At 41.5% G+C, this 27,131-nt stretch overlaps 1 protein-coding gene across 1 annotated transcript in view; it reads right to left on the reverse strand.

Annotated features, from left to right (window-relative positions):
• Positions 1-27,131, reverse strand: part of DNAH9 (dynein, axonemal, heavy chain 9) — a 392,924-nt gene that overhangs the window by 239,999 nt on the left and 125,794 nt on the right. The window contains exons 26-28 of the mRNA XM_011933244.1: positions 26,741-26,901; positions 11,388-11,544; positions 3,602-3,706 (exon numbers count right to left, since the gene is read on the reverse strand). Coding sequence (XP_011788634.1) covers positions 3,602-3,706; positions 11,388-11,544; positions 26,741-26,901 — 423 coding nt within the window. The remainder of the gene's footprint in view (positions 1-3,601; positions 3,707-11,387; positions 11,545-26,740; positions 26,902-27,131) is intronic.

Genomic DNA, 27,131 nt, shown 5'->3' on the forward strand with positions numbered 1-27,131 from the left:
ATCTTCATTACCACCATCACCATGATCATCTCCATCATCACCATCATCATTAGAATAATCATCACCACCACTACCACCACCATCACCATCATTGTTAACATTATCATCACTGCCACCACTATCATCATCATCACCATCATCACTGCCACCACCATCATCACCATCACCCCATCATCATCACTATCATTACCATCATCACTGTTGCCACCATCATCATCACCATCATCACCACCACCACCACCACCACCATTACCATCACCATCATCATCTCCATCATCACAATCATCATTAGAATAATCACCACCACTACCACCACCATTACCATCATTGTTAACATTATCATCACTGCCACCACCATCATCATCATCATCATCACCTGCATCATCATCACTATCATTACCATCATCATCACTGCCGTCACCATCATCATCACCATCATCACCACCAACACCACCACCATCTTCATTACCACCATCACCATGATCATCTCCATCATCACCATCATCATTAGAATAATCATCACCACCACTACCACCACCATCACCATCATTGTCAACATTATCATCACTGCCACCACCATCATCATCATCACCATCATCATCACTGCCGCCACCACCATCATTACCACCATCACCATGATCATCTCCACCATCACCATCATCATTAGAATAATCATCAACACCATTACCACTGCTATCATCATCATCAGCATCACCACCATTAGCATAATGATCACCATCACTGCTACCATCATCACCATTAACATTATCATCATCACTAACATCACCACCACCATTATCATCATCATCAAAGCATTTGTTGAGTGACTATTCTCTGTAGGGCTTTAAAAAAAAGTGCTTTAAAGGTATTAACTCATTTAAAAATTATTACAACTGCCTCAAGGAGGTGCTATTATTAACTCCCTTTACAGATGTGGATCTTGAGACATGGATATGCTCAAGGTCACACAGCTAGTAAGTGGCTGAACCAGCATCGAACACTGGCATTATTCCTTATTCCACGTTGTGAAGTGACCAGCCAAAGGTGAAAGCAGCCAGGAAACATATTTGATTTCTTATAAAAATCCGGATGTCTGGTCTCTCTTTAAAACGTAAAAGATCTGGCAACATTCAGCTTACATCCTTACAATGCAGAGTTGCGCTGGTAAATTTTTAACAACCAGCTCTCCAGGGGAGCAAAAATGCCCTTGATTCATAAAATTTGGCAGTTTTCATGATGGAAGGACTCTCACCATAGCCCATTTCAAGCTATACTCATGTGATGCTGCTGAGATGCACACAACCAGCTCTTTCGAGCCAAGCTGGTCAAGGGTTTCAGTCCAAGAGTGTCCAGGCTAGCCATTTGTCTTCCTACCTCTACTAACTGCTGCTGAACAGAACAAACCCAAAGAAAGGGAAAAACCGTATTTCACCACTGGAAAGCAGGGAAGAGCCTCACATTCTGGCAACTTTCAGAGCTTCACCAAGGAAGAGTGTGGACAAGAGTCAGTGGCTGTCAAACATGAGAGATGGAAAGACAGACCACCTCGGTGAGTGAAGGGACCTGGCAGAGCCCCTTGACTGCCTGTGGCTTTCGGGGCAGCTGGAGATGAAGGTGGCATGGATTTGCGGATGGTGTGAGCCCTACCGCTGTTCAGATTTGCAGTTGCTTCAGCACCCCACCCACAGCCCCATGTCCAAGCCTACCTGTGAAAAGCACAGTCTGTAGGATGAGAGGTAATAACATGTGGGAGCTATGTGGATGGATGCTGGCTCCTGCCAGGGCAAAGGGGTACAGGGATGATGCTGGCTCAGTCATCTTTCCCTGCCAGGGGCGACCTTTTGCCTGATGTTTCCTCCAACCCCTCTTCTGCCACCGTCCCCTCAATCCCGCCCTCTTGCCTTAGAAAAATGTCAGTCAAGCTAAACGCTTTCCTTATTCCTTTGTCTGGACCTGAAAAGATTACAGAAACCTGTAGGGACCAAAGAGTCTCTCATAGCTAGGTTTTTCTTTTTCTGTACTGTGCGCATACTGTTTTGGAAATGAAAGCAAACACAAGCAACATTAAACCATTTTTGATTGTATGGTGTGCGGCACACACTGGGAGCAGCAGGCACATCATTGTCCCAAGCACCTCGCCACAGCTTTGATCATCACATGATGGCCTTGTGATTGCTTTGCTCTGTTGAGATAAGGGCAGGATGGGGGTTCTCAAACCAGCCACCCCTAGCAGGAGATGGGGGCGTTCAGCCTACAGGGAGGGGTATGGAATAGATGCTGGCAAACGATGTGCTTTATCTTGGAGATGGGGTTCCTGGGGGAATGGAGCCTGCGCAGCTGCAGTAAGAAGCCCTGGGAGAGACCCCTGACTTGCCCTCAGCCACCAGTTTTCCTGTTGCTCAGCCCCTCCTTCACATTGCTGCCAAATAGAGGGGCAATCTCCCTCCCGGATGTCTCTGGGGGTTCCCTGCTGCCTGCTGAGGAAGGCATTTCAGCCTGCTACTATTGGGTTCGAACTTGCCTCTCCAGCCTTATTTTCTCCTTTGGCATTTTACCCACTAGAAACCAGATCAGTGTCCACATCTGCACCCGGACAGCATCAGTGAGAGCACAGGGTGCACCTACCAACCCTCCCACTTTCCAAAAGTCTACCCATGGACAAGGTACAGTTCCCCTCTGATGTTCAGTTTTTCCACATATATAATGGGGAGAATAGTGGCTTGCAGGGCCATGGTGGAAAGACGTGAAAGATCTTTCATGATGTGAAAGATGATGTATGAAAAGTGCCTGGTACAGAATTTCAACAAAAACTTATTCACGTTTCCCTTCCCCCTTCTCCTGCTCCTATTGTTCATGGGATCCTGACCCAAATCCAGAATCCTCTCCATCTTTTCAAGGTAACGCATTTGGAAGTCTCATGCTCAGTCACAATTGAAGTCACCTCTAGAACACTGAAAGTACTCACGTCTATCTCGAGAGCTCCATTTTTTTTTTTTTTGTTAGAGATCACATTCTATTCAACTGGGAAACTTCACCTGTCTTTTGCATAACACTTACTACGCTGTAGGTGTTTAATAAATGCTTTCTGGATGACGTGAAAGACAAGTGGCATGCTTACATAAAATCTTACCCCAAAAGTGACTTCATTCAAAAAGCATTCACGCTATAGTCTTCATTTTATTAAGCTGAGCGTGGTGGAACAACTTGCCCAAAGATTCCAAAAGGAAATAAAATAACTGAAATTTAAGCCTTGGTCTATAACCAAAGAACATGGCCTTTCCAAGGAGCTGAGCTCTGCCATCTTTATGTTTCTGAACCCAGATGAAGCAGGTAGGACAGATCTTCTTTCTCCCCATTTTACAGAGAACAAAACAGAGTCCCAAAGCCAAGTAAATGGATCTACTTTGGTGGGTAACTGAAGGATACCCATTTTGAAGGACAGCCTCCCTGGAGCCTGATTTTAGAGGGTGGAGAAAGGGGCATGAAATGACAAGGGAAAAGGGGATGCAGATGCTAAGGAGAGGTCGAAAACAAGAGGACATAGACTTCTGCAGTGATCAACATAACGACCGCAAGGCTCCCACCAACTTCCGGCCCCTACCTGCACCGCCACTACTGACAAGACCTCCACGGAGATTCGATTAAACTCATCAAAGCAGCCCCAGGCGCCAGTCTGAGCGAGGCCTTTGTAGATGTTGCCACAAGACTGCAAGAAAATGTACAAAGATTAAATTACCGGCAGGCCAGGCTTATCAATACGTGTTGAAGTCATTCTCCATCCTCTTTATTATAGATACTTCTAGTCCCCCTAAAGACCACTGGTCAGAAATTTGTATTAAAATTTCAAGAACAATTAAATGTCTGATGGTTATGGGGTGTCAACAGAAGTCACAGGATTAAACAGAACCTTTCAAGACACTTGGATGAAAATCCCTTTAAAATGTCATCAGGGTTGCATTATTGTTGATTCTGTAGCTTTCAAAATCCCAGGAAATGAATAAAAGATGATTTTTCTTACGCTATACAGACAAAAAGCCTTCCACCCAGCCTTTGTCATGCACTGACGGAAAAATTTATGTCTGTATCTTTAAATCTATGCCCAACCACCCAGGTTTTCCAGAGTGGTGAGGTAGCTGGAGACAAAGACAGGAGGTGATAACATCTGTTAAAAAAACAAACAAACCAAAAAACACTAAAGGTAAATCTTTTCAAATGAGAGCAAGGAAAGAATTTACAAGGGAATAATGCATTTCTGTCCTAAAAGTAAAAGCCATCCTGGCATTCAATATGAACTGGTAAGTGATGGGGCAACATAAAGGGATAGGTTTCTGGGAGACACTGACAAGGTCATTGGCAAGGAGACGTCATTAAAATACCAGGGAAATGCAAATAATGGAAAAGCACCATTCATTTATTCAGCTGGCATTTTCTTTTTTCTTTTCTTTTTTTTTGAGATGGAGTCTCACTCTGTTGCCCAGCATGGAGTGCAGTGGTGCGATCTTGGCTCACTGCAACCTCCACCTTCCAGGTTCAAGTGATTCTCCTGCCTCAGCCTCCCGAGTAGCTGGGATTACAGGCGTGCACCACCATGCCTAGCTAATTTTTGTACTTTTAGTAGAGACGGAGTTTCACCATGTTGGTCAGGGCTGGTCTCAAACTCCTGACCTCGTGATCTGCCCACCTCGGCCTCCCAAAGTGCTGGGATGACAGGCGTGAGCCACCATGCCCAGCCTTCAGTGGGCATTTTTTGACAATCAGCTCTGTGCACAGATCATGTGCTGGACACAGGGGAGCTCAGTCTAAGAACTTTTGGTCAGGTTGAGGAGATAAGGTACATACATAAAAACAGGAAAATTACTGCATCAGTAGTGGTTTCATTGAATAATATAAACCACAAATGTCATGGAGTTCACAGAAGAGTGGGTCAGCATGCTCCCGAGTGATCAGTTTTGCCAAAAAGGTGAAAGTCAGATGGCAGCACAACAGCACCTCCCAAAGTTTATTCCGTGGAACCATAGGCCTGAAAGATGCTCTTCGAAGAAAGGGCTTTTTGGTCAAGCAAATTTGGGAAACACATTCTTCAACCCATTTTGGCCCAGTTACAATTTGTATTAGCGTAAGGGCGCTGAGAAGTCCTGTAACAAAAACATTAGTTTCACTGCATTACATGGCTAGGATTAGAGTCAGAAGATACGGGGATCTCACAGAAAACGACATGCTTTAGGACACACATGAGAAATGATGGCTTTATAGGACGGGGTGTCTGTGTAGACAGAATGGAAGGGGTGAGGCTTTCCAGGAGGAGGAAGATTATGGAAGAAATACAAGCAGAATAATGGTGTGTGCAGAGAAAAATTACAGAGCCATTTTGATTGGAAAGTTGAATTACTAAAGGAAGTCATAGTTGTAAAAAGTCTTGAATTACTATGAGGGATCTTTGGAGGTTTGCAGCAGAGAACATGAGCAGAGCAATGGTATGAGAGGATTGGTCTAACTGCCACATAGGCTAGGTAGGATGTAGGGCAGACTTACTTTATTTATTTATTTATTTATTTATTTATTTATCTATTTATTTATTTATTTTGAGATGGAGTCTTGCTCTGCCACCCAGGCTGGAGAGAAGTGGCACAATCTCAGTTCAGTGCAACCTCTGCCTCCTGGGTACAAGCAATTCTCCTGCCTCAGCCTCCTAAGTGGCTGAGATTACAGGCGTGCACCACCACGCACAGACAATTTTTGTATGTTTAGTGGAGATGGGGTTTCACCATGTTGGCCAGGCTGGTCTCGAACTCCTGGCCTCAAGTGATCCACCTGTTTTGGCCTACCAAAGTGTTTGGATTACAGGCGTGAGTCACTGCGCCTGGCTGTAGGGCAGACTTTAAAGAGGAAGAGAAAAATAAAACCCATCTTTCATTGAGCTTCTGGAATTAAGAGATTTCTTTTTTCATTCATTGCAACAAATATTTATTGAGCATGTACTACGTGCTGGACATGGTTCTGGGTCATGAAGAATCAGAAGAACAAGATAGACAATGCCTCTATTCTCATGGGTCTCACATTCCCATGAGGAAAATAGACAATAAGCAATAACAACAAATAAGACAGTGATAAAGCCCCATTGGAGTCTTAAAATGGGGGTGACATGGAGACTTCAGATTGAGCCATCAGGGACATTCTGTCTGAGGTGGTGATGGAAGTTCCAGGCATTGTGTTTGTGTGCCTTAAATCAGGGGTCCCCAGCCTCTGGGTGACTGTCTGTGGTCTGTTAAGGAACCAGGCTGCACAGCAGGAGGTGAGCGGCAGGTGAGTGAGCAAAGCTTCATCTGTATTGACAGCTGCTTCCCATCACCTGCATTATTGCCTGAGTTCCATCTCCTGTCAGATCAGTGGCAGCATTGGATTCTCAAGAGAGCATGAGCCCTATTGTGAATTGCACATGTGAGGGATCTAGGCTGGGTGCTCCTTATGAGAATCTAATGCCTGATGATCTGTCACTGTCTCCCATCACCCCCAAATGGAATCATCTAGTTGCAGCAAGAGACGACCAGGGCCCCCACTGATTCTACATGATGGTGACTTGTATAATTATTTCATTGTATATTACAATGTAATAATAATAGAAATAAAGTGCACAACAAATGTAATGTGCCTGAATCATCCCGAGACTATCCCGCACTACTGCAGTCTATGGAAAAATAGGTTTCCACAAAACTGGTCCCTTGTGCCAAAATGGTTGGGGCCCACTTCCTTACATTATTCCATTTCATTTGCAAAACAATCCAAGTGTCACAAATACTAAGTGGAAATTCAGAAATCGACATCCATGTTTAACTATTCACAATAGTTAAGATATGGAATCAACCTATGTGTCCATCAATGGATGAACTCATAAAGAAAATGTAGTGTATACACATATTGCAATACTGTTCAGCTATTGAAAAGAATGAAATCCTGTCATTTACAGCAACAGGGATGTAACTGGAGGATATTATCTTAAGTGAAAGAAGCCAGGCACAGAAAGACAAATACCACATGCTCTCACTCATGAGTGAGAGCTAAAAAAGTTGATCTCATGGAGGTAGAGAGCAGAATGATGGTTACCAGAGGCTGGGAAGGGTAGGGGGAAGGAGAAGATGAAGAGAAGTTGGTTAATCGGTACAAACATACAGCTAGACATAAGAAATAAGTTATCGTGTTCAACAGCACAATAGGGGACTATGGTTACTAATAATTTATTTTATATTTCATAATAGCTAGAAGAAGAGATTTGGAATATTCCCAACACAAAGAAACAATAAATCTTTGGGATGATGGTTATCCTAATTACCCTGATTCGATCATTATACATTGTATACGTATATCAAAATATAACATGTACCCATTAATATGTACAATTATGATGTATAAAAAAGATGTTTTAAAAATTTAATTTTTAACAGTGATTTTGAAAGCTTTTCAAACTGAAGACCCTTTTTATAAAATGAAAACACAAAATATAAAATAAACGAAGTGGAGTTTCCACAGGTGGATGCTTGTCACCCCCACAATTCTCCCCCACCCCAGGGCCTGCGGCTGAACCCCAGGACCCTAATGTAACCCACGTGTTTAGCTCACCACCTATCTCCTGGTCCTATCGGCAAGGCTGGGGCATTATCTTGCTGTGGGATGGTGAGCTTTCGGACTAGGAGAATGGAAAGAATAGGGCAAAGGCCTGGAAGTGAGAAGGGTGCTGAAGGCAGAATCGACATTGGTGACTGATTAGAGGTGGGGAAGGAAGGACATTAAGTAACCAGGCTGCCTGAAGCTTTCCACCAGGATCTCAGGGACAATGAGATGGTCCTTCCTGATGATGGGGAATCTGGCAGGGAGAAAGGAAGGGTGCTAACCACAATGCAAGAGAAGGGCATTCGAGAGACATCCACTCTCCCGTTAGAGAGAGACAGGACTAGGACTCAGGTAAAGCTGGAGAATAGACATGCCTCCATAAAGGAGCCATAGGTATACACATCACACTGGAAATTATAAAAGAGGATCAGCAAATGAGACCGAGAAGCCAGGAGACCAGAGACTCAGGAGGAGGATTGTGTAAGTATAGCATTTCCGAAGTGAAGGGAGTAGGGTCTTAAGAAAAGGTGTAGTATCCACAATACGGCCGCCGCAGAGAGGGCTGGAAATAATTCCAAACACTTTCAGGTTTGGAACCATTTGATGTCCCTGCAGTAGCATCTCCAAATTGAGGTCAAGAGGGGAAAGTATTGCAGCTATAATATAAAGGATGTTTCGGCACTAAAATTGCAGTCATTTTCAGAGAAAGTGGCTGGTTTTATAGGTTTTCCATCCAGGATAACAGAGTAAAGCAATAACTTTCCCTTTGCTTCATGTCTTTGCACTGTTCCCCTATTCTCCCCAGCTCACTGCACGCCCAGTCCTCATGAGTTAAGTGAGGTGATGCTGCTTATAGGATTTCTAAGGCAGAGGAGACTGCGAGGGTCCTTGACCACAGCCTAGACTCTCCTCTTCAACCTCTCCCTTTGCTTCACTACAGACTCCCTCCCCATGTTCCCGAGGTATCACTTACCTGGTTACACTTTAAGCCTCTTATGCTTTTCCATGTCTACTACCACATCAGCTGGTTCCTCATGCCCTCTGGTTTGAATGACTAAGATGCTCTCACCAAAACCTTATCCTGCTTCCAGTCTCTTCCTTTCTCACTTCATGTGACTGCCAATCTTTATGCTTTTGCTCCAGTTCTGAAGCCTGCAGATTCTTTCTGCAGCCCCCACTTCAAAGTGAGATGCTTTCAGTGGCTTTCAGTCCTTCCCCTCCTTATCGCCTGTTTTTGATCCTCTCTAAGGCAGCTTAGCCCTTGTTCCATATTTATTTCCAGCTTTAACTACGAACAGACCTGAACAGAGTATATTGCTGTGAGTGTCATGAATGACACATCAAAACCTCCCCTGGAGAAGTGCACAGCAGCTCTTCCTGACCTCTCACCCTTTTTCTCCTTCTCCTAGCCGGGTCCTGTGAGGAGGGCTCACGGGGTGAAGTCAGAATGAGGGCTGGGGACAGATACTGGCCACACATCGAACTTGGTCCCGGCTTTAAAGCTGACATTCTAATGGGTTAGAATGTGTGAAAATACCGCATGCTCTGTTACCAACCCCAAAATTGAGCCTTGGTTGGGTCTCACATCCTCCACATGTCTTTCCTGACCAGCCCACTCTGTGGCTCTCCCCCTATTCTGGAATATTCCAGGGTCTAAAGTTTGTAGGGCACATGAGGACCCAGGATTATGCTATCTAGGTGTTTACTAGCTCCCCTGATGATAAATAACATATATCCCTTGTCCCTCCAAATAAAACTGGGTTATACTCTCTCTCCCTCTCTCTCTCTCTCTCTCTCTCTCTCTCTCTCTCTCTCTCTCTCTCTCTATCTATCTCAATCATCCATCTATCATTTATCTATCTGAAATCCATCTACCATCTATCCTCTCTCTCTCTCTCCATATGATCTGTTTTTGGCATTCTTCCACAATGCCCAGCACATGCTGAGCAATGGCAATACTCAATAAATCAATTGGATTACGAGTGTTTTACCATAAAAAATAATTCTGAACAGCCAGAAAACAAAGGGAGAGGAAGTTTGCAGACAGCTTAGTGTGGCTGTTTGGTTACCTGGGATATCTGGTGTCCAGGAAGGGAGCACCTTCCTTCTGGCATGTTTCACTGTGGCTATGCTTATTTATGATGTTCTACCCTGTATCTAGCTTCTACTCCATGGAAGCTTAGCCTACAGCTGAAAAAAAGCAAAAAAAAAAAAAAAAAAAACAAAACAAGGATAGACTCCCCTGTTCACCCTGTACTTTTAAAGGAACTGGTGGGGATAGGGTTCAGTGATTGGTTTTGATAGAATTGAGTAAAATGACCATCGTGACCCCTGCCCATGGAACCAACTTATCATTTCCTGCTTGCTATTCTAGGTGTGACTTTGAAGAAATCTGGCTGATATTCTTCAATCAATACAACACGTCTTCTACATCCAAATGAGTGTATCTTTCAGAATGTTCCCTTTGGGAGACTACTTACTTCAGCAGTGCTGCTGCCTTTGCTCAACTATAGAAAAATCTAGAAACATAAAATAATCCCTAAGGCTGAGGTCATTTCCATAAAGGGGGAAAAAACTCCACCTTTCTGTTCCAGCCTGACTTAAAGAGAAACATTATCTTAATGTGTTCATCAATAAAAGCAACTGTGCTAAAATTTAGGGGATGAAGACCATGTGGAAGACTAGTTTTTTGGGTCTAGATCCTTGCTTTGTTTACTTACCATGAAAAAACATGGTGCCACAGGATGCCGCAACTCTACACAACATAATTATGCTACAGAAATGATTAAATGATAGAGGATGAATCTCATTTACAGAGTGCTGTATGTGGTAATGGCAAGCATTATTTCTAAAATTATAACTACATTAATTTTACAGTCAATATATCACATGACTTTTATATATAAATGTTTAATCTATTTAATGCAACTTTTTTTTTCACTCCAGATTTATCTGCATGTCATCCTGTTGACAAAAGAGACTTACAGCAGTTTACAAAAACACATACAATATAATAAAAATAATGAGAGAGGGAGGTAATCTGTTATTACATCTGTGTTTTAAAAAAAGAAGCTATGTAAGATTCGGTTGTGAGCAGAATATTATTTTCTAGCTAAAGTAGTGACCTCATGGGCCTTTTGTTTCTCTGGCTTTTCTTGGTGACTCAGAACCTGGAACACAGTGGTTCTTAAAAAATGGTAAGTGCCTGAATGAATATTAGTTTTGCGCTTGTCTTCTGTAGGCCTCTGTGCTCTGAGTCGGGGTTGAATAGCCTGCTTTCAGAAATTACGCCTGCCCTTGCAGAATATTCTGCCCCTGTTGATATTTTGGGGAATGTCCACTTCTACAGAAGAGCACAAATACGTCAAGCTTTTATGTGAAGACAACTGCCTTCATATTGGCTACTCGTGAGCCTTTCTGTGTTTCTAGGTCAAATAGGGAAATTAGGACTTTGGATGTATGTTCAGTTTCTTCATTTTACAGATAATAAAAGGAAGAGCCAAAAAGATGAAGTCAGCCATCCATGGTCAGAGCTCATTGGTGGAATTAGAATACAAAGGGCTGTGCTTTCTTATCACATGAAAGCCTTATAGGGAGGCCAACAAACTCCAGGGTTCAAAGGTCCAACTTTACCATGAAGGAGCAAGCAGAGACTTCCTGATCTGGGCTCCAAGACCTGGGGAAGCTGCATCAGGGTGGCATGGATGCGTCTCAGCCCTGGCTTGGCTGCCCTGAGTTCCTATTCCCCACCCCCACACCCAGGAAGCTGGGTGGAACTGTACCTTGTAATCCATCTGCTCTGAGCAGTTGAACACATAGACCAGGATGCCCAGTGCACGGCCCAGGTCCTTGGTGGTCTCGGTCTTGCCTGTGCCTGCAGGTCCTGCGGGAGCCCCACTCATGGTCAGGTGCAGGGACTGGGTGAGGGTGATGTAGCACCTGCCAAACACGGGAGGGCATAGGTCATCATCCTTGGGGGCCCAGTGAGATAAGACTAAGGCCCAACGCCGTGTGAGATCTGGCATAGCTTCTGAAAAGGAAAGCCAAGAGCTCTGCCCCTCTTGCCTGCTCCCCACAGCACTGTGGGGAGGACACTCCAGAGGGCAAGCTCATCACAGTGCTCCCTCCATACAGGGCATCAGAGGTTCCCTGTCAGGTTCTTCTTCTTCTGGGTCTGCTTGCTCCTCCAGCTCCATTTCTCACTGTTTCCCTCCTCTGAGACACAGACCTCTGCAGTCCAGTCACACAGAGCTCCGTTCATCTGCCAGACACACTAGGACTGAGCTTGTCCCTACTCCTCCCCCAACCCATCCCCCAACTCTTTGAGTCGACCTAGATGATGCTCCTCTTTAATCTTTGCCTGGCTAATGGCCACTAATTCCTCGGGACTCACATTTGGCTTCATTCACTAAGTGTTCCTGGATCCCCTGACACCGGGGTGAGTGAGCAGAGGCTCCCTCAGTTGAGCTAGACTCTACTTGAACTTCCTGTGACATATATTTGTATATATCTTCGGTATATATCTTCATAGGGTACATGAAGGCAGGGCAATATCTTATCCATTGCTTCATCTCCAGAACTTAGCACACTCTAGGCACATACAGGCCCTCAAAAACTATTTATAAACCATAAATGAATCTGTGAATGAATGGATCACATTCAATCCATTTAATCCTTTTGGGACTCTTTTTACCAGTAACAATAAAATAAACTCAGCTTTAAGCTTACTTCTGGTACTATTAAAAAGGGCTTATATTTCTTAAAAAGTAATAAAAAATACCGTATGATTCAGCAACTCTCCTCTTAGGAATTTACACAGGATAAATAAGAATACATGTTTACACAAAGACTTGTGTGTAGCACAATATCTACCTGTTCACAGTCCTTGTTCACAGCAGCAGTGTTCATAACAGCAAAAAACTAGAAACAACCCAAATATCTATCAACAGTAAATGGATAAGCAAAATGTGGTAATTCATAGAGGGTAATACTCTTCAGCAATATAAAGGAATGAAGTATCGAACATGCTACAGAATGGACAACCCTCAAAAACATTACTGTGAGTGAAAGAAGCCAGATATGGGAGATTGTATGTTGTCAGGTGGGGTGCAGTGGCTCGTGCCTGTAATCCCAGCACTTTGGGAGGCCAAGGCAGATGGATAGCTTGAGCCCAGGAGTTTGAGATCAGGCTGGGCAACATAGCAAAACCCCATCTCAACAACAACAACAACAAAAAAACACACAAAAAAACAAAAAAACCAATTGGATGAGTGTGGTGGAGTGCGCCTGTAATTCCAGCTACTTAGTGGGCTGAGGTGGAATGATTGTTCGAGCCTGGGAGGAGGAGGTCAGCTGAGATCTGTCATTGCACTCCAGTCTAGGTGATACAGTGAAATCCTGTCTCAAAAAAGAGATTATATGTTGTCATTCCATTGATATGAAATGTCCAGAAAAGACAAATTAAGAGAGTCAGTAGATCAGTGGTTGCCTGAGGTTTGGAGTGACAGAAGGAAATTATTGCAAATAGGGTGAAGGAAATGTTCTACAATTGGATGATGGTGATGGTTACATAACTCTATTTACTAAAAATCATCCAATTGTACATTGTACACCTGCAATGGGTGAACTTAAAGGCATGTAATTTATGCCTCAATACCTCAATAAGGCTGATAAAATTGTGCCACTGTTCTAACTTTTTAATATCTAGCAAATCAATACATAGACTCTCACCTTACAGGCGTGGCTATGTGAGAGGGTGTCCAAAATTAATTCTCTCTGTTTCTGAATCTGATGCTGTGAGATGACCAGAGACTCTGAGACTCTGAAGACGCCACCTTTATGTCAGATGGTGGCTGGGTTTCTACTGTCTTGGCTAAACCTTGGACCGAAATTTTTTTTTTTTTTTCTTTTCCTTTTAAAAAATAGAGACAGGATCTGACTATGTTGCTCAGGCTAATCTCAAACTCCTGGGCTCAAGTGATCCACCCCTCTCAGCCTCCCAAAGTGCTGAGATTATAGGTGTGAGCCATTGTGCTCAGCCCCTAGATGGTTTTGAAAGTCTTTAAGTTCCCTTTTTCTCCTTTAATTAAGTGCAAAATTCCCTTATCTGTTTCAGCCTTTGAAAGGCTGAATGTTGCCCTTCAGACCTGCCACAAGGCACGATGAGGTGAGTCAGGGTTAGGGTGAAAAGTTGGGTCCGGTCTTGTCCTTCTTGGCCGTTGTTACCATTTGGTAACACTTCTCTTTCTCTTCTCTCTCAAGCATTCCCAGATAGATATTCACGGAGCCCTATGCGCGGCCTTACCTGCACCTGCCCTCCGGTGCTCTTGAGTTTCTGGCTCCAGGTGGATCCCATGCCTACTACCTCTCCCAGCCTCGGGCTTCCTCTACAACTGCTTAGGGCCTGCCACAGCCCCCTACCTCCCAGGAGGACAAGCTGCCTGAACTAGCAGAGTCTTCAACCCCCGACAACTCACTCCTCACCTTCCTTCCCTCTCATTGCCTTTCTGTCCCACAGCTGTCCCCTCTGCCGGCTGAGGGCACATCACAGGCCTCTTTACTCTGGAGCTGCAGGGCTCTCAGAGAGTTTGGGAGTCCAGAAACACCAGGTTTCACAAAAATATAAGTTGCATAGAAAAAGTTAAGAATTCCTGAAAATAAATACATAGGACGGGGTCCATTTCTTTTTGAGCATCTACTGAGCTTTTGGGGGAAATGTCAAAATATCATTATCTTCCCCTCATAAGAACAGAACTCTAGAAATGGAAGGGATTTCCAATATCCTATTTTATATATGGGGAGACTGGGGTTCAGGGAGGGACAGTGGGCTGTCTAGTGAGTCTGAAGGTAGGGTCATTGGGGCTTTCACTCAGGCCATGAGAAAAAACACATAAAAAAGAAAGACAGGACTGGGCATGGTGGCTCATGCCTGTAATCCCAGCACTTTTGGGGCCGAGGCAGGTGGATCACCTGAGGTCAGCAGTTCAAGACCAGACTGGCCAACATGGTGAAATCCTGTCTCTACTAAAATTACAAAATTAGCTGGGCATGGTGGCATGCACCTGTAGCCCCAGGTACTCAGGAGGCTGAGGCCGGAGAATTGCTTAAACCTGGGAGGCAGAGGTTACAGTGAGCTGAGATGGTGCCACTGCACTCCAACCTGGGTGACAAGGTGAGACTCCGTCTAAAAGAAAAACAAAAGAGAAAAGAAAGAAAGAGGCAGTATTTCTGTTTGTCACAGGGAGGCTGCCATGACGCCTGGGCCACTGAGCCAGCAAGTCCTTTGGGACATATCCCTGTTCTAGGATTCTCTCTGAGGTCCTGTTAGAGTGCTCATCTCTTTAAACACCCAAGCCAGCTCCTTCGATGCGCTCCTGCTTGCGAATGTGGGCCAGCAGACCACGCTAGAGCTGTTTCAGGCACGGACTCTGGAGTGAGACAGAATGAGTTCAAACCTTGCCTCACTATGAAGCGTCTGTGAGACTCAGCCAAGTTATTTAAACCTCTTTGCACCTTAAAAACAAAAGCATCCTTAAGATCTATGACATCGCCTTTTCTTTGTACAAGGAAACTTAGATAAATTTGCTGCTTCAAAAGCAGTGGCAATTGTGACAAAGGCAGAAAATCCTTAAGGAAGAGAGATCCTGGCCAACGAGTCCCAACATGGATATGGTTTGATTTAGTTTGGTTCCAGTGGGAACACGGGAATGTTAGCATTGGAAGGGATTTTAAAGGTGAGGCTGTTGGACTCTTTCACCATGCTAGGTGCTCCCCCTTTAAATCCTTCAAATATGATCATATAACCTTTTCTTTCAGTAAGAGGCACAGTTTATTATTCTAGAAGTCAGCCCATTCCACAGTGGGCTGGTTCTAATTGTTTGAAAGGTCTTCTTAACATCGAACTAAAATTAATCTTGTTTTCTTTGGGCAAAGAACTTCTACAGGTTTTCTTCTTATCTGCCCCATCAGGGTCTTCTGAGGATACGATGAGACAAGATATTTGGAAGTGCCTTGAAAAGTAGGAAACCGATCAACTTTGAAGGTATTATTTTGGAGGCAATAAATTCTTTTTTTGATACAGATATTCAACTGGAAGATAAAGAAAATATCAAAGCTGCTATATCTTGATTTCAGCTATGAATAGCCTGTGCTTATCACAGAAAAGTGGTCCAGATAATCTTAGAGTAGAGTAGGTGGAGTCATACTTGGCTTGTATTAATTTTCTATTGCTGTGTAACAAATTACCACGTACTCAGTGCCTTAAAACAACATCCCCTTGTTATCTCACAGTTCTGTGGGCCAGACATCCAGGTGGGTTCTCTGCCGAGGTCTCACAAGGCGAGACTCAAGGTGTTTGCTGGGCTGGACTATTATGTGGTGGCTTTGGGGAAGAGTCTGCTTCCAAGCTCATTCAGGTTCTTGGCAGAATTCACTTCTGAGGTCCCTGTTGGCCAGGGGATCTCTCTGCTCCTAGGGGCTGTTCTACCACCTTGCACACAGCCCCTGTCACCTTCAAAAGCAGCTATGGCATGTCAAATTCTTCTCATGCCTCAAATCTGACTTCCCCTTCTGCTGACTGAGGAGCCAGGAGAAAGCTCTGTTTTTAAGGGCTCATATAATTATATTAAGTCTACCAAAATAATTTCCCTTTGCCATATAACAAAACACAACCATGGGAATAATATCATCACAGTCACAGTTTTTACTCACACTCAAAGAGGAAGGGATTATAGAAGGGTGAGTGTCCTTATAGATCATTTGTAGAATTCTGTCTACCACATGGTTCAATAACCATAACTGAGGAATGACCATGAATGCAACAGTATCTACCTTCAGGGAGGCCCCGAGGCATACTCAGCTCACTGACGTTTAATGTCTTGACTCATAACTTGAATTAAGAAATAATTACTAGATAGACGATAGAACAAATTTCTAAATAATGTTAATGATGAAAAATGATGGGACAGACCCAACAAAATCCAATTTAAGAGGGACAAATGTAAAGTAATCTTCCAACCACGTGGATACATGCACACTGGGGGAGATGTGGATGGATGAAAATCCACGTGAAAAAGACCCAGAGCTTTCAATAGGTTTCAAGCTCAACGTGAGAAACTGCATTAATAGAAATTTCCTTTGCACTAACCTAAAACAAATCTGTTCCTTTTACAACACTTTAATATTTAAACTCTGAAAATTTTTTGTTCTTGGCATAAATGCCCCCAATTCTAGGATCTATTCCTTATACCAACTGGTTATGAGGTTCTTCATCATCCAGTGCTCATCTTTTTCTTTACCTAAGCTAATTGGTAAATGTCTTTCTCAAAATGTGACAGAACTGAGAGCCATGCTACCCATATCATCTCTCTAGCAAAAATTATAGCATGCCTAGTAACTAAACTTGAGTAGTTATAATTACGCTTCTCATTATTTGTCTGTCTCAGATATGATTAGAAATTCTAGGAGTGATTTAGAAAACCCAAGAAAATCAAGAGTAAAACTTTTAGAATCTGTAATACAGGGTAGTAAATGAGTAGAATGGAAGATAAATATATTGTAAATCATTTTTTTTTCCCTGTACACAAGTGAAAAGAAAGTTAAAGATAAAATGAAGTTAGGCAAAGATTTCTTAAATAAAACACCAAGTGCATGGTGCACAAAATAAAAATTCATAAGTTGAACTTGATCAAAATTAAAAACTTTTGCACTTAAAAAGACACCATTAAGCTGGCGAGGTTGAGGAGAAAAGGGAACACTTATACACTCCTGGTAGGAGTGTAAATTAGCTCATCATTGTGGAAAGCAGTATGGCGATTCCTCAAAGAGCTAAAAAAGCAGGACTACCATTTGACCCAGCTATCCCATTACTGGGTATATACCCAGAGGAACATAAATCATTCTACCATAAAGACACATGCATACATATGTTCACTGCAGCACTACTCACAATAGCAAAGACACGGAATCAACCTAAATGCCCATTAACGACAGATATGATAAAGAAAATACGGTACATATACACCACAGAATATTATGCAGCCATAAAAAAGAAAGAGATCATGTCTTTTGCAGGAACATGGATGGAGCTGGAGTCTATTATCCTTAGCAAACTAATGCAGGAACAGAAAACCAAATACCACATGTTCACACTTGTAAGTGGGAGCTAAATGAGAAGAACTTATGAACACAAAGAAGGAAACAACAGATACTAGGGTGAGGGAGGGAGAGGAGCAGAAAAGATAACTATTGGGCACCGGGCTTAATACCTGGGTGTTGAAATAATCTGTACCACAAACCCCCATGACATGAGTTTACTGATGTAACAAACCTTCACATGTACGCCAAAACCTAAAATAAAAGTTTTTTTTAAAAAATAGCCTATTATTTTTTCTTGAAGCTTTTTAACAACAACAACAAAAAAAGATGAGCAACAGACTGGGATAAAATATCTGCAAACACATATGCAATATATCCAGAATATACAAAGAATTCTCAAACTCAATAAGAAGACAGACAGACCAAACAACAGGCAAAAGATATGGGCAATTATTACACCCAAGAAGATGCATGAATGGCTAATAAGCATGTGAAAAGTTGATCAACATCATTAATCATTAGAAACATACAAATTAAAATCCAAATGTCATATTACTTAACAGTCACCAGAATGGCTATAAAGAAACAAAACGGACAATAACAAATATTGTCAAGGATGTGGAGAAATGGGAATCCTCATATGTTGTTGGGGTAAATGTAAAATGGTGCAGCCACTTTAGAAAACAGCTTATCAGTTTCTCAAAAAGTTAAACATAAAAGTACCATAAGAATTTTCCTCCTAGTATTCACCTAAGAGCAATGAAAACATGCCCACACCACGTTCAGAGCAGTATTATTTATAACAGCCTCAACTGAAAATCATCTAAGTATCCATCAGCTGAATGGATAAATGCCTGTGGTATATCTATAAAATGGAATATTATTCAGGAATTCAAAAATAACCAACTACAGACACATGCTCTGTGTGGAGTTGAACAATGAGAACACACGGACACGGGGAGGGGAACATCACATACTGGGGCCTGTTGGAGGGTGGGGAGCTAGCAGAGGGATAGCATTAGGAGAAATACCTAATGTTGATGACGGACTGATGGGTGCAGCAAACCACCATGGCATGTGTATACCTATGTAACAGACCTGCAAGTTCTGTACCCCGAAACTTAAAGTATAATAATAAAAAAAATTATGTGGAGTGAAAAAAGCCTGGCATAAGCAACTATCTATTGTAAGATTCTGTTTATATGAAATGCCCAGAATAAGCAATGTTAAAGAGACAGAAAGTAGATAAGTGGCTTCTAGCGCTAGGGATGGTTTCCTGGTGGACGATAATTAACTGTAAATGATCAAGAGGGATTTTATTGTGAGGGGACTGACATGTTCTAAAGCTGACTTACAGTAATGGTTGCACTGAACAAAGTCACTAAAAATCATTGAATTGTACACTTAAGATGAATAATTTTTTGATATGCAAAATATACCTTAATAAAGTTGTTTTTTATTTTTTAATTTTTATATAAGTTATTGGGGTACATGTGGTATTTGGTTACATGAGTAAGTTCTTTCATAGTTATTTGTGAGATCCTGGGGCACCCATCACCCGAGCAGTATACACTGCACCATAGATGTTGTCTTTTATCCCTCGTCCCCCTCCCACCCTTCCCCCAAAGTCCATTGTATCATTCTTATGCCTTTGTGTCCTCATAGCTGAGTTCCCACATATCAGTGAGAACATGCAATGTTTGGTTTTCCATTCCTGAGTTACTCCACTTAGAATAATAGTCTCCAGTCTCATCCAGGTCACTGCAAATGCAGTTGATTCATTCCTTTTTATGGCCGACTAGTATTCCATCATATGTATATACTACAGTTTCTTTATCCACTCATTGATTGATGGGCATTTGGGTTGGTTCCATGATTTTTCAATTGTGAATTGTGCTGCTATAAACATACATGTGCAAGTATCTTTTTCGAATAATGACTTCTACTCCTCTGGGTAGATACCCAGTAGTAGGACTGCTGGATCGCATGGTAGTTCTATTTTAGTTCTTTAAGGAATCTCCACACTGTTTTGCATAGCGGCCATACAAGTTTACATTCCCACCAGCAGTGTTCCCTGTTCACTGCATCCATCTGTAGCCAACATCTATTGGTTTTTGATTTTTTGATTATGGCCATTCTTGCAGGAGTAAGGTGGTATTGCATTGTGGATAGGAGATTTTGTTTTTATTATATATATTTTAAAGGAACAGGGAAATAAAGTTGTTTTAAATATAATAATAATAAAACAAAATCTTCTATAGCAACAACAACTTTAAAAAGACCCAGAGATCACATTAAGAAATAACCAAAATATAAAGACAAACTTTTCCAAAAAACATGATTGCACATATGAATAAACAGAAATATACCACATGTTATAAAGATGGCTGTTTCTTCCAAATGAAGTTGAAAGTATTAAGGCACACCAATCAAAAACCCCAGTGGTTTATATTTTGGAATTTGTCATTTGAAAGAAGAAACAGAAGTGCTAAAAAAAAAAAAAAAAAAAAAGAAAGTGGAAATGAAGGTAGATGATGCAGAGCTTTACCCTACAAATATTACAACTCAGGATAAAGCAAACATCTTTAAATACTGTGGCACAGAGAGGGACTGATAGACTGATGGAACAGAATACATAGTTTTGAGGTAGATTGATGAGCTTAGAACTTCAAATATGGTAGAGCAAACATCATAAATCATTAAGAAGAACTGGTTACTCACCAGAAAACATTAAGCCCACTAGTCACTTTGAAAACAAAAGAAATAACATTATATACTCCCCACTGTCATTCCTGTGGGATTTCTTTGCCCAGAATATTGCCCTTTGGAGAGCCATCTCTCCTCCACAGCTTGTATTCTGATAGGCTGTCCATCATACCTTTCCTATCCTTGGGGCTGGGCCTCAGGATGGGCAAAATACTCAGTATCATTGGCTGCAGTGACTGGCTCAGAGACGGGCACAAGACCCAAATAGAACCAATCGGAGACCTCCCTCAAGGAGTTTGCTATACATGCTGGGCAAGAGAGGGTCTCTCTTACTCCTGCGTCAGAAGTTACAAAGGCACAGGCATAGAGACCATCTTTCCAGTCTATGCAAGAAAGAAGTCAACATTCAGAAGACATAAAGTCATAACATATGAGAGAGTTTAAACCTCGATATCTCCTAGTTTAGATCCCAGAGCTGGTTACACTGCAGCAAGCTGGACTCATTTTCCAGATGTATGAGATACGTCTTTTTTCAGCCACTTCTATCACTGGTAACTGAAAATGTTTTCACAAAAATGTTTTGACTCACTTTACTCAGTAATCAAAAGATTTCCTAAATAATTAAAACAGGTGAAAGGAAAAATTAAAATAAGCTAGACTAGAATGAAATATAGGGGAATATTAAATTGATCTTGAAACAAATATGGATTTTCTAACTATAAGAGTGATAAAAGAATATCTCAGAGAAAAGTGGGCAATGACAGTAATAAATAATTAACAGGAGAAGAAAATCTAATAGCTAATAAACACATAAAAGTGTTCAACCTATGAGTAATTAATCACATCCAAATCCAAACTCGATACAATTTTGAATAAAAAAAGTAATTAAAAAAAGTAACAGTAACACTTAATGCTGGTCAGGGTGTTGTGCAATTAATACTTTAATAAACTATTAGTGAGAGTAGGAATAACATTTTTTTCATGAACGATTTGAAAGTGTGTGTCATCTAATTATTTTGCTTCTTGGAACCTATCGTAAGGAAATAAGAGATTTTTGCTTAAAATTTTACATATAAGTGAGTTCATACAGCTTTATTTTTAATAGTGAAAGCTTAGATGTAACCTAAATAACCCATAATATGGTTATGTTACATAAATTATGGGATACTTATAAATAGACTACAATTCAGCCATTAAAGTGTTTTAGAAAAATATTTAGAGAATATGCATAGTATAATGTTAAATAAAACAATCTATGATGTTTAATATATAGCATATGATGTCAGTTTCATTTTTAAACATTCTACATGTAGAATGAAACAAACTACATATTAACAATGGCTATTTCTGGGTGACTTTTATTTTCTTTTGTACAGAATACTAAGCTTTCCAAATTTTCTCCAGTAAAACCATCAGAGAAAAACTTAAAGAGAAAGCGTATGACTTTTGCTCGCTGTGTCCTTGCCCAGAAAATCACCTTGAAAGACTTTTGCATCAATTATATTTCACCTACTTGCAGGAGTTCCTGAGAAATTAAGGGGTACTCAACACTGATAAGCAGTTGATTAAAACAGTACTTAACACAGCACAGGGCAGAAAAGGGCATTTTTGTGTGAAGGTGAAGGAAGGGGAGCAAAGCAGGAGGAGATCATCCAAAGGTTGAGAAACGACTTATGAGAATTGCTTTTGTTCAGCCTGAAAAAACATTTCCATTTAGTTCTTCAACTTAGTGTGGTGCCGAAGTCCTGTTACAAGGGCTGAACCATTGCACCTATTTATATATTCAAGTCCCATCCAGGCAGTGAGAAATTCCAAAGAAACAGGCATAATCATTTGGATGTACTGTAAAACGGGTGTGCTTTTAATGAATGTGCAAAGGTTGTATGGATCAATTGTCCATTTGATTAATTCTTCTGGCAGGAGAGAATTAAATGTACTTAGGCTACACACCAGTAAAAGCTGAATGCTTTTTAAAACGTGATTTTCTATGTTGAGGCCAATTTTTTTCTGTGCAAAAAACATTTCTTGAGATAATAATGGAAGTCAATGAGAAAATGGAATTTGCCATATGCATATTCAGCTACATACTACTTTTGTCAGAAAAGCAACGAATGCACAAACAAGGTGAAGGTCTGTATAGTATTCACCCTTATTTTAGCTAACCTTCCTTTCAAGTTCTTATTTGCATCGTTTCACAGTAGAGGCCATAAATCCCTATTTCAGAAACAATGCATTGTCGAAACTTAACCCTTTCCCTCTATAAGGTATACAGCACTAGTGTACTAGAGACCTCTAAATCCAAAAGTGGTAATTATCTTCAATTCCTGGGCAAGAGCGAAAGCCCAGGGAAAAGAAAAATCTTGTACTTTTTATCACTTGGAATGATAATGTCTGATATGTCGGTGGAAAGGATGGAAATATTCTGAAGGCCTGGCACATATCTAGAGGCTCAGGAATCATTTCATTGCATTCACTCAAGGAGTACTTATTGAATGCCCTTTGTGTGCTAGACACAGTGCTAGCTCCTGAGAGTACAGAAAAATTGAAGGTCAATGTTATCTTGGAACCTATAGTCTATAGCGGGGGATAGATTTATCAAATTGCCCAAATACATAATGCCTTCATTATTCTGTACCAAGTGGTGTAAACTCCCAAACTATTAGCTCATATTCCAAGACAGGAGGAAAAATTCATTGCAGTAGGGAAGACGGCTGTACAGGACCTCCTTCCTGCTAATGACTGAGAATGGCCCTGAAGACAGATACCAGAGGGGTCCAGTCTGAATGAAAAGGTGGGAACCACTTTTCCTTTAACCCAGACAGGATGAGCTCCTCCAGCTGATCGGCCCAAGTAACACCTATAAGACTCCACCCCCCGACCCCCAACCCCAGTTGCTGCTTCCTTTACCATCTAGTACCGAGAGATAGACATCTCCCTCTGGAAAGATGCTATTCGCATTTGTCTTAAGCTGAGGTAGGGAGGAAGATGGATTCCCAGCTAAGAGCAAAACACAGAGTAGCTGTTTCTTCTTCTTTGGGAGCCAAGACACAGACAGAGTCCTGGACAGACCTTGCCCCTAAGTCAACTTCCCTTGCTTGATTCTGTCTGTTCTTGTGATCCTCAATATTTAAATGTCATTCGTTCATTTGACGATTGTTAATTCAACACCTACCAGGGGCTGGGGACATAACAGCAAACATGATAGACAAAGGTTCTTCATTGCTAGAGGTTTACTTTCCAAAGGGGAATGCCAGCAACAAGGAGGCAAGCCAGGTCATTTCAGAATGGGGAAAACGTCAAGATCAACAGAGGCTCTGTCAGGGTTACCTGCGCTTGCGCGCTCTCTCTCTCTCTTTATATACACACATATATATATATCTTTCTCTCTCTCTCTCTCTCTTTATACACACACACACACATATATATATCTCCTTATATACACATATATATATCTTTCTCTCTCTCTCTCTTTAGATACACACACATCTCTCTCTCTCTCTACATATATATATATACACACACACACATATATATCTTTGTGTGTGTGTGTGTGTGTGTGTGTGGTGGGAGAGGTTGCCTTTTTGAAACAGTGGTCAGGGAAGGCCTCTGAGAACAGAGAGCAGAACAAAAGCATGAGAAGCTACCAGTGGAACAGACGGCCTTGGGAATTCCAGGCAAAGGGAAGCATGTGTGTGCGGGTGCTGAGGTGGAATGAAGTCCAGGTGATCAAGGAACAGAAAGGAGGCCACGTAGTTGGAGTGTAGGGAGTGAGCCATCAGGGTGGCTGATGGGAACTACCAAGTCCCATGCAGAGCTCACATTTTAGTCCATGCACAGTCGGGACCCACTGGAGACAGTGATGTGCCCTCTAGGGGGCACCACAAGAAAGAGAGCTACAGAGTAAGAGGGAAGCAGTTTGAATGGGACTCTCCTCTCCCCTTCCAGACTGGGGAGAAAAATGAATTAAAGAAATGAAAAACAGAGGAGCAGAGGAATCATCTTGACCACGATGCTTCAGCTATGAGGTGCTGAGCTATGAATCACGTTGGGATTTTCAAGTACTTGCTTTGGATTTTCCATGTCCCATTCATTCCATGAACGCAGTGACCGCAATTTAACTGAATTGGAAATACTTATCAAATACTTGGAAATATATCTGAGGATTTGAATAAAATACAAGTGATATCACTGAGAAGAGGAAAAGAGAGAAGTTAAAAAATGGCAGATTCTATCTGGCCATTTTAACTGTAACTCACAATTTCTGACAATCTCTTCATTACCTACAAGTCATTCATCTCAGTGAACCGGTTATTCAGACATACAACGCCTTTTGGAGAACAGGAGATTTAATGTTCAATGGAATTAGAAGGAAAGGGTATGAACTCCCAGCGGAATTTACAGAAATCTCAGCGGAATTAAAATATCATTTCTCCCACGCACCATGACTTATTGTTCTGCCCTCACTCTCCTTTACCTGTGTTGTGCTGTCAGATGAGTGTTCATAAAGTACAGATTTCACACTCTGATGAAATTTCTCAATAGTTTATCACTGCTTACTGGATAAAGAATATATTCTTCATGCTCTATATTCTGACTCCTTTATGGCTGACTACCTCCCCCAAAGTCTGAACTCCCTCTTCCAGGAACATATCTTGAGTTTTCCCAGGTTCATGACTTTGCCCACAATATGCCATTTTCCAGCAATGTTTATCAGTAGCTCCTTAACTTTGGGGGACCCATAGCATTTTAATAATTAATGAATGCTGTATATCCTCTTAATAGAAAAAGTGACTCGTGAACAGATTTTTATACAATTTCATGGACACCCCAACAGTAATCTCATAACCTATTGAAATCCTACTGGAATCCAATACATCCTTCAAGCTCCAGGTCAAATACCATCTCTTCCGTGAAGCCTTTCCAGTTCTTTTCCTCCTACTGTGAGTGGAGCCCTCTGTGCTCAAAGGGCTTTCTGCTGAGTCACCTGCTTGGAAATTTGTTGCATATGGCCTTGTACCTTATTTTATACTATGGCCTTGTACTTTTCCCCTTGGTGATATTTAAATTTTTATCTACATATGTCTTATTTTCCTCATTAGAACTGTGGTTTAAGGGCAGAAAATGTTTTAGTCATCTTAGTATTCCCAGTGACTTGTTCGGTGTCTGGCGTGAATTCATTCATGTGTGAATTAATATAAGTGATGGAAATGATGTCTTTCTAAAAAAAAAAAATGCGAGCTCCGGAATGGTTGGAACTACGTTGCTTATTTCTTTGCATTCCCAGGGTAAGAGGTACTGAATAAATGTGCCAGTTAATTGATCAACTGATTGACAAGAAAATAATAATAGGGATCAATTACTGAGCACTTATAAACTAACCTCCTTAGGAGTATTACTATCTTTTTATGTGCTTGTTTTAATGAACCATATTTATTTTTATAAATATGCCTGGAAAGCAAAATACATTATTCACTTAAGAGTTCTTAATTAAATTGCACTATGACATTGTCAAGAGAATAGTTTTAGAAAGTTATTATAATCTTTGTGCAGTTTAACCTTCTAAGGTATATTTCTTAACTTCAATGAATATAGAGAGAAATACCTCTTTGTGTTTTGTAAATGGAGGTGAGGGGGTTACCAGTATGCTTTTTAAATTGATACATATTTTACATATTTATGGGGTATATGTGATATTTTGTTACATGCATAGCATGTAATGATCAAGTCAGGGTATTTGAGTTATCCATCATCTTGAGTATTTATCATTTTTATGTATTGGGAATAACTGAAGTTTTCTCTTCTAGCTACTTTCAAATATACAATACACTGTTGCTAGCTATGGTTATGCTATTCTGCTGTTGGATGACAGAACTTATACTTTGATCTAATTGTATGTTTGTATCTGTTAACCTACCTCTCTTTATCTCCCTCCTACTCTCCCTCCCAACATTACTGTCTTTAATCCTTACAATAATCATGGAAGTTGTGAGTTACTACTTCCATTTCACAGATGAGGAAACCAAAACTTAGGTCAACTTTTTTCATAAACAAACAGCTGATATATGTTAGGGCCGGTGTTAGAACTCGGGTGTGTATGACAGCTTAGTAATTCCTCAAAAAGTCATGACTTATTGATTTGCTCTGGGATTTGTTCCAAGAAAGGCCCTGCCCTACATCCTTTCAGTTTCACTTTAAACCAGCTATGTTGAGTCAGGCCCTTTCCCTGTAGCTCTATGGACAAACAGCAAGTGACTGGGACTTTGACCCTAGATGTCCACTGGCTGGCCTGAACCAGACAGCAGTAAGGCTGTCAGTGGTTGACACCAGTGCTCACCTGTCAGTCAAAGGTGTGATCACCAGGCGAGGTGTGTTTCCCAGGTACTCATAGGAATACAGAAACTGGGCATCACAGATGTTGGCAAAGCAGTGTTGGACCTCGTCATCCCAACGATGGCGCAGCTGAGACAGCCATAGGAAAGCCTGGGCATTGTCTACCTAAAGAGAGAATGGTAGAGTAGGTGGGTAAATCATAGGAAGTAGGTGATCCCTTGGCCACAGGACACATAGAGGTCTGATGCCTTGGCTGTTGACTGCTGCTAAAGTGTGCAGCATGCTATGGCCACCACAGTATCGAAAGCACAAGCTGCTCTGATTACAGGGTTCTATCCCAGCCCTTTGGGAGACCAAGGGAGGTGGATCACCTGAGGTCAGGAGTTTGAGATCAG

Source organism: Colobus angolensis, unplaced genomic scaffold (genome assembly GCF_000951035.1).
Source record: "Colobus angolensis palliatus isolate OR3802 unplaced genomic scaffold, Cang.pa_1.0 Scaffold125, whole genome shotgun sequence".
In the NCBI taxonomy this organism is placed as follows: Eukaryota; Metazoa; Chordata; class Mammalia; order Primates; family Cercopithecidae; genus Colobus; species Colobus angolensis.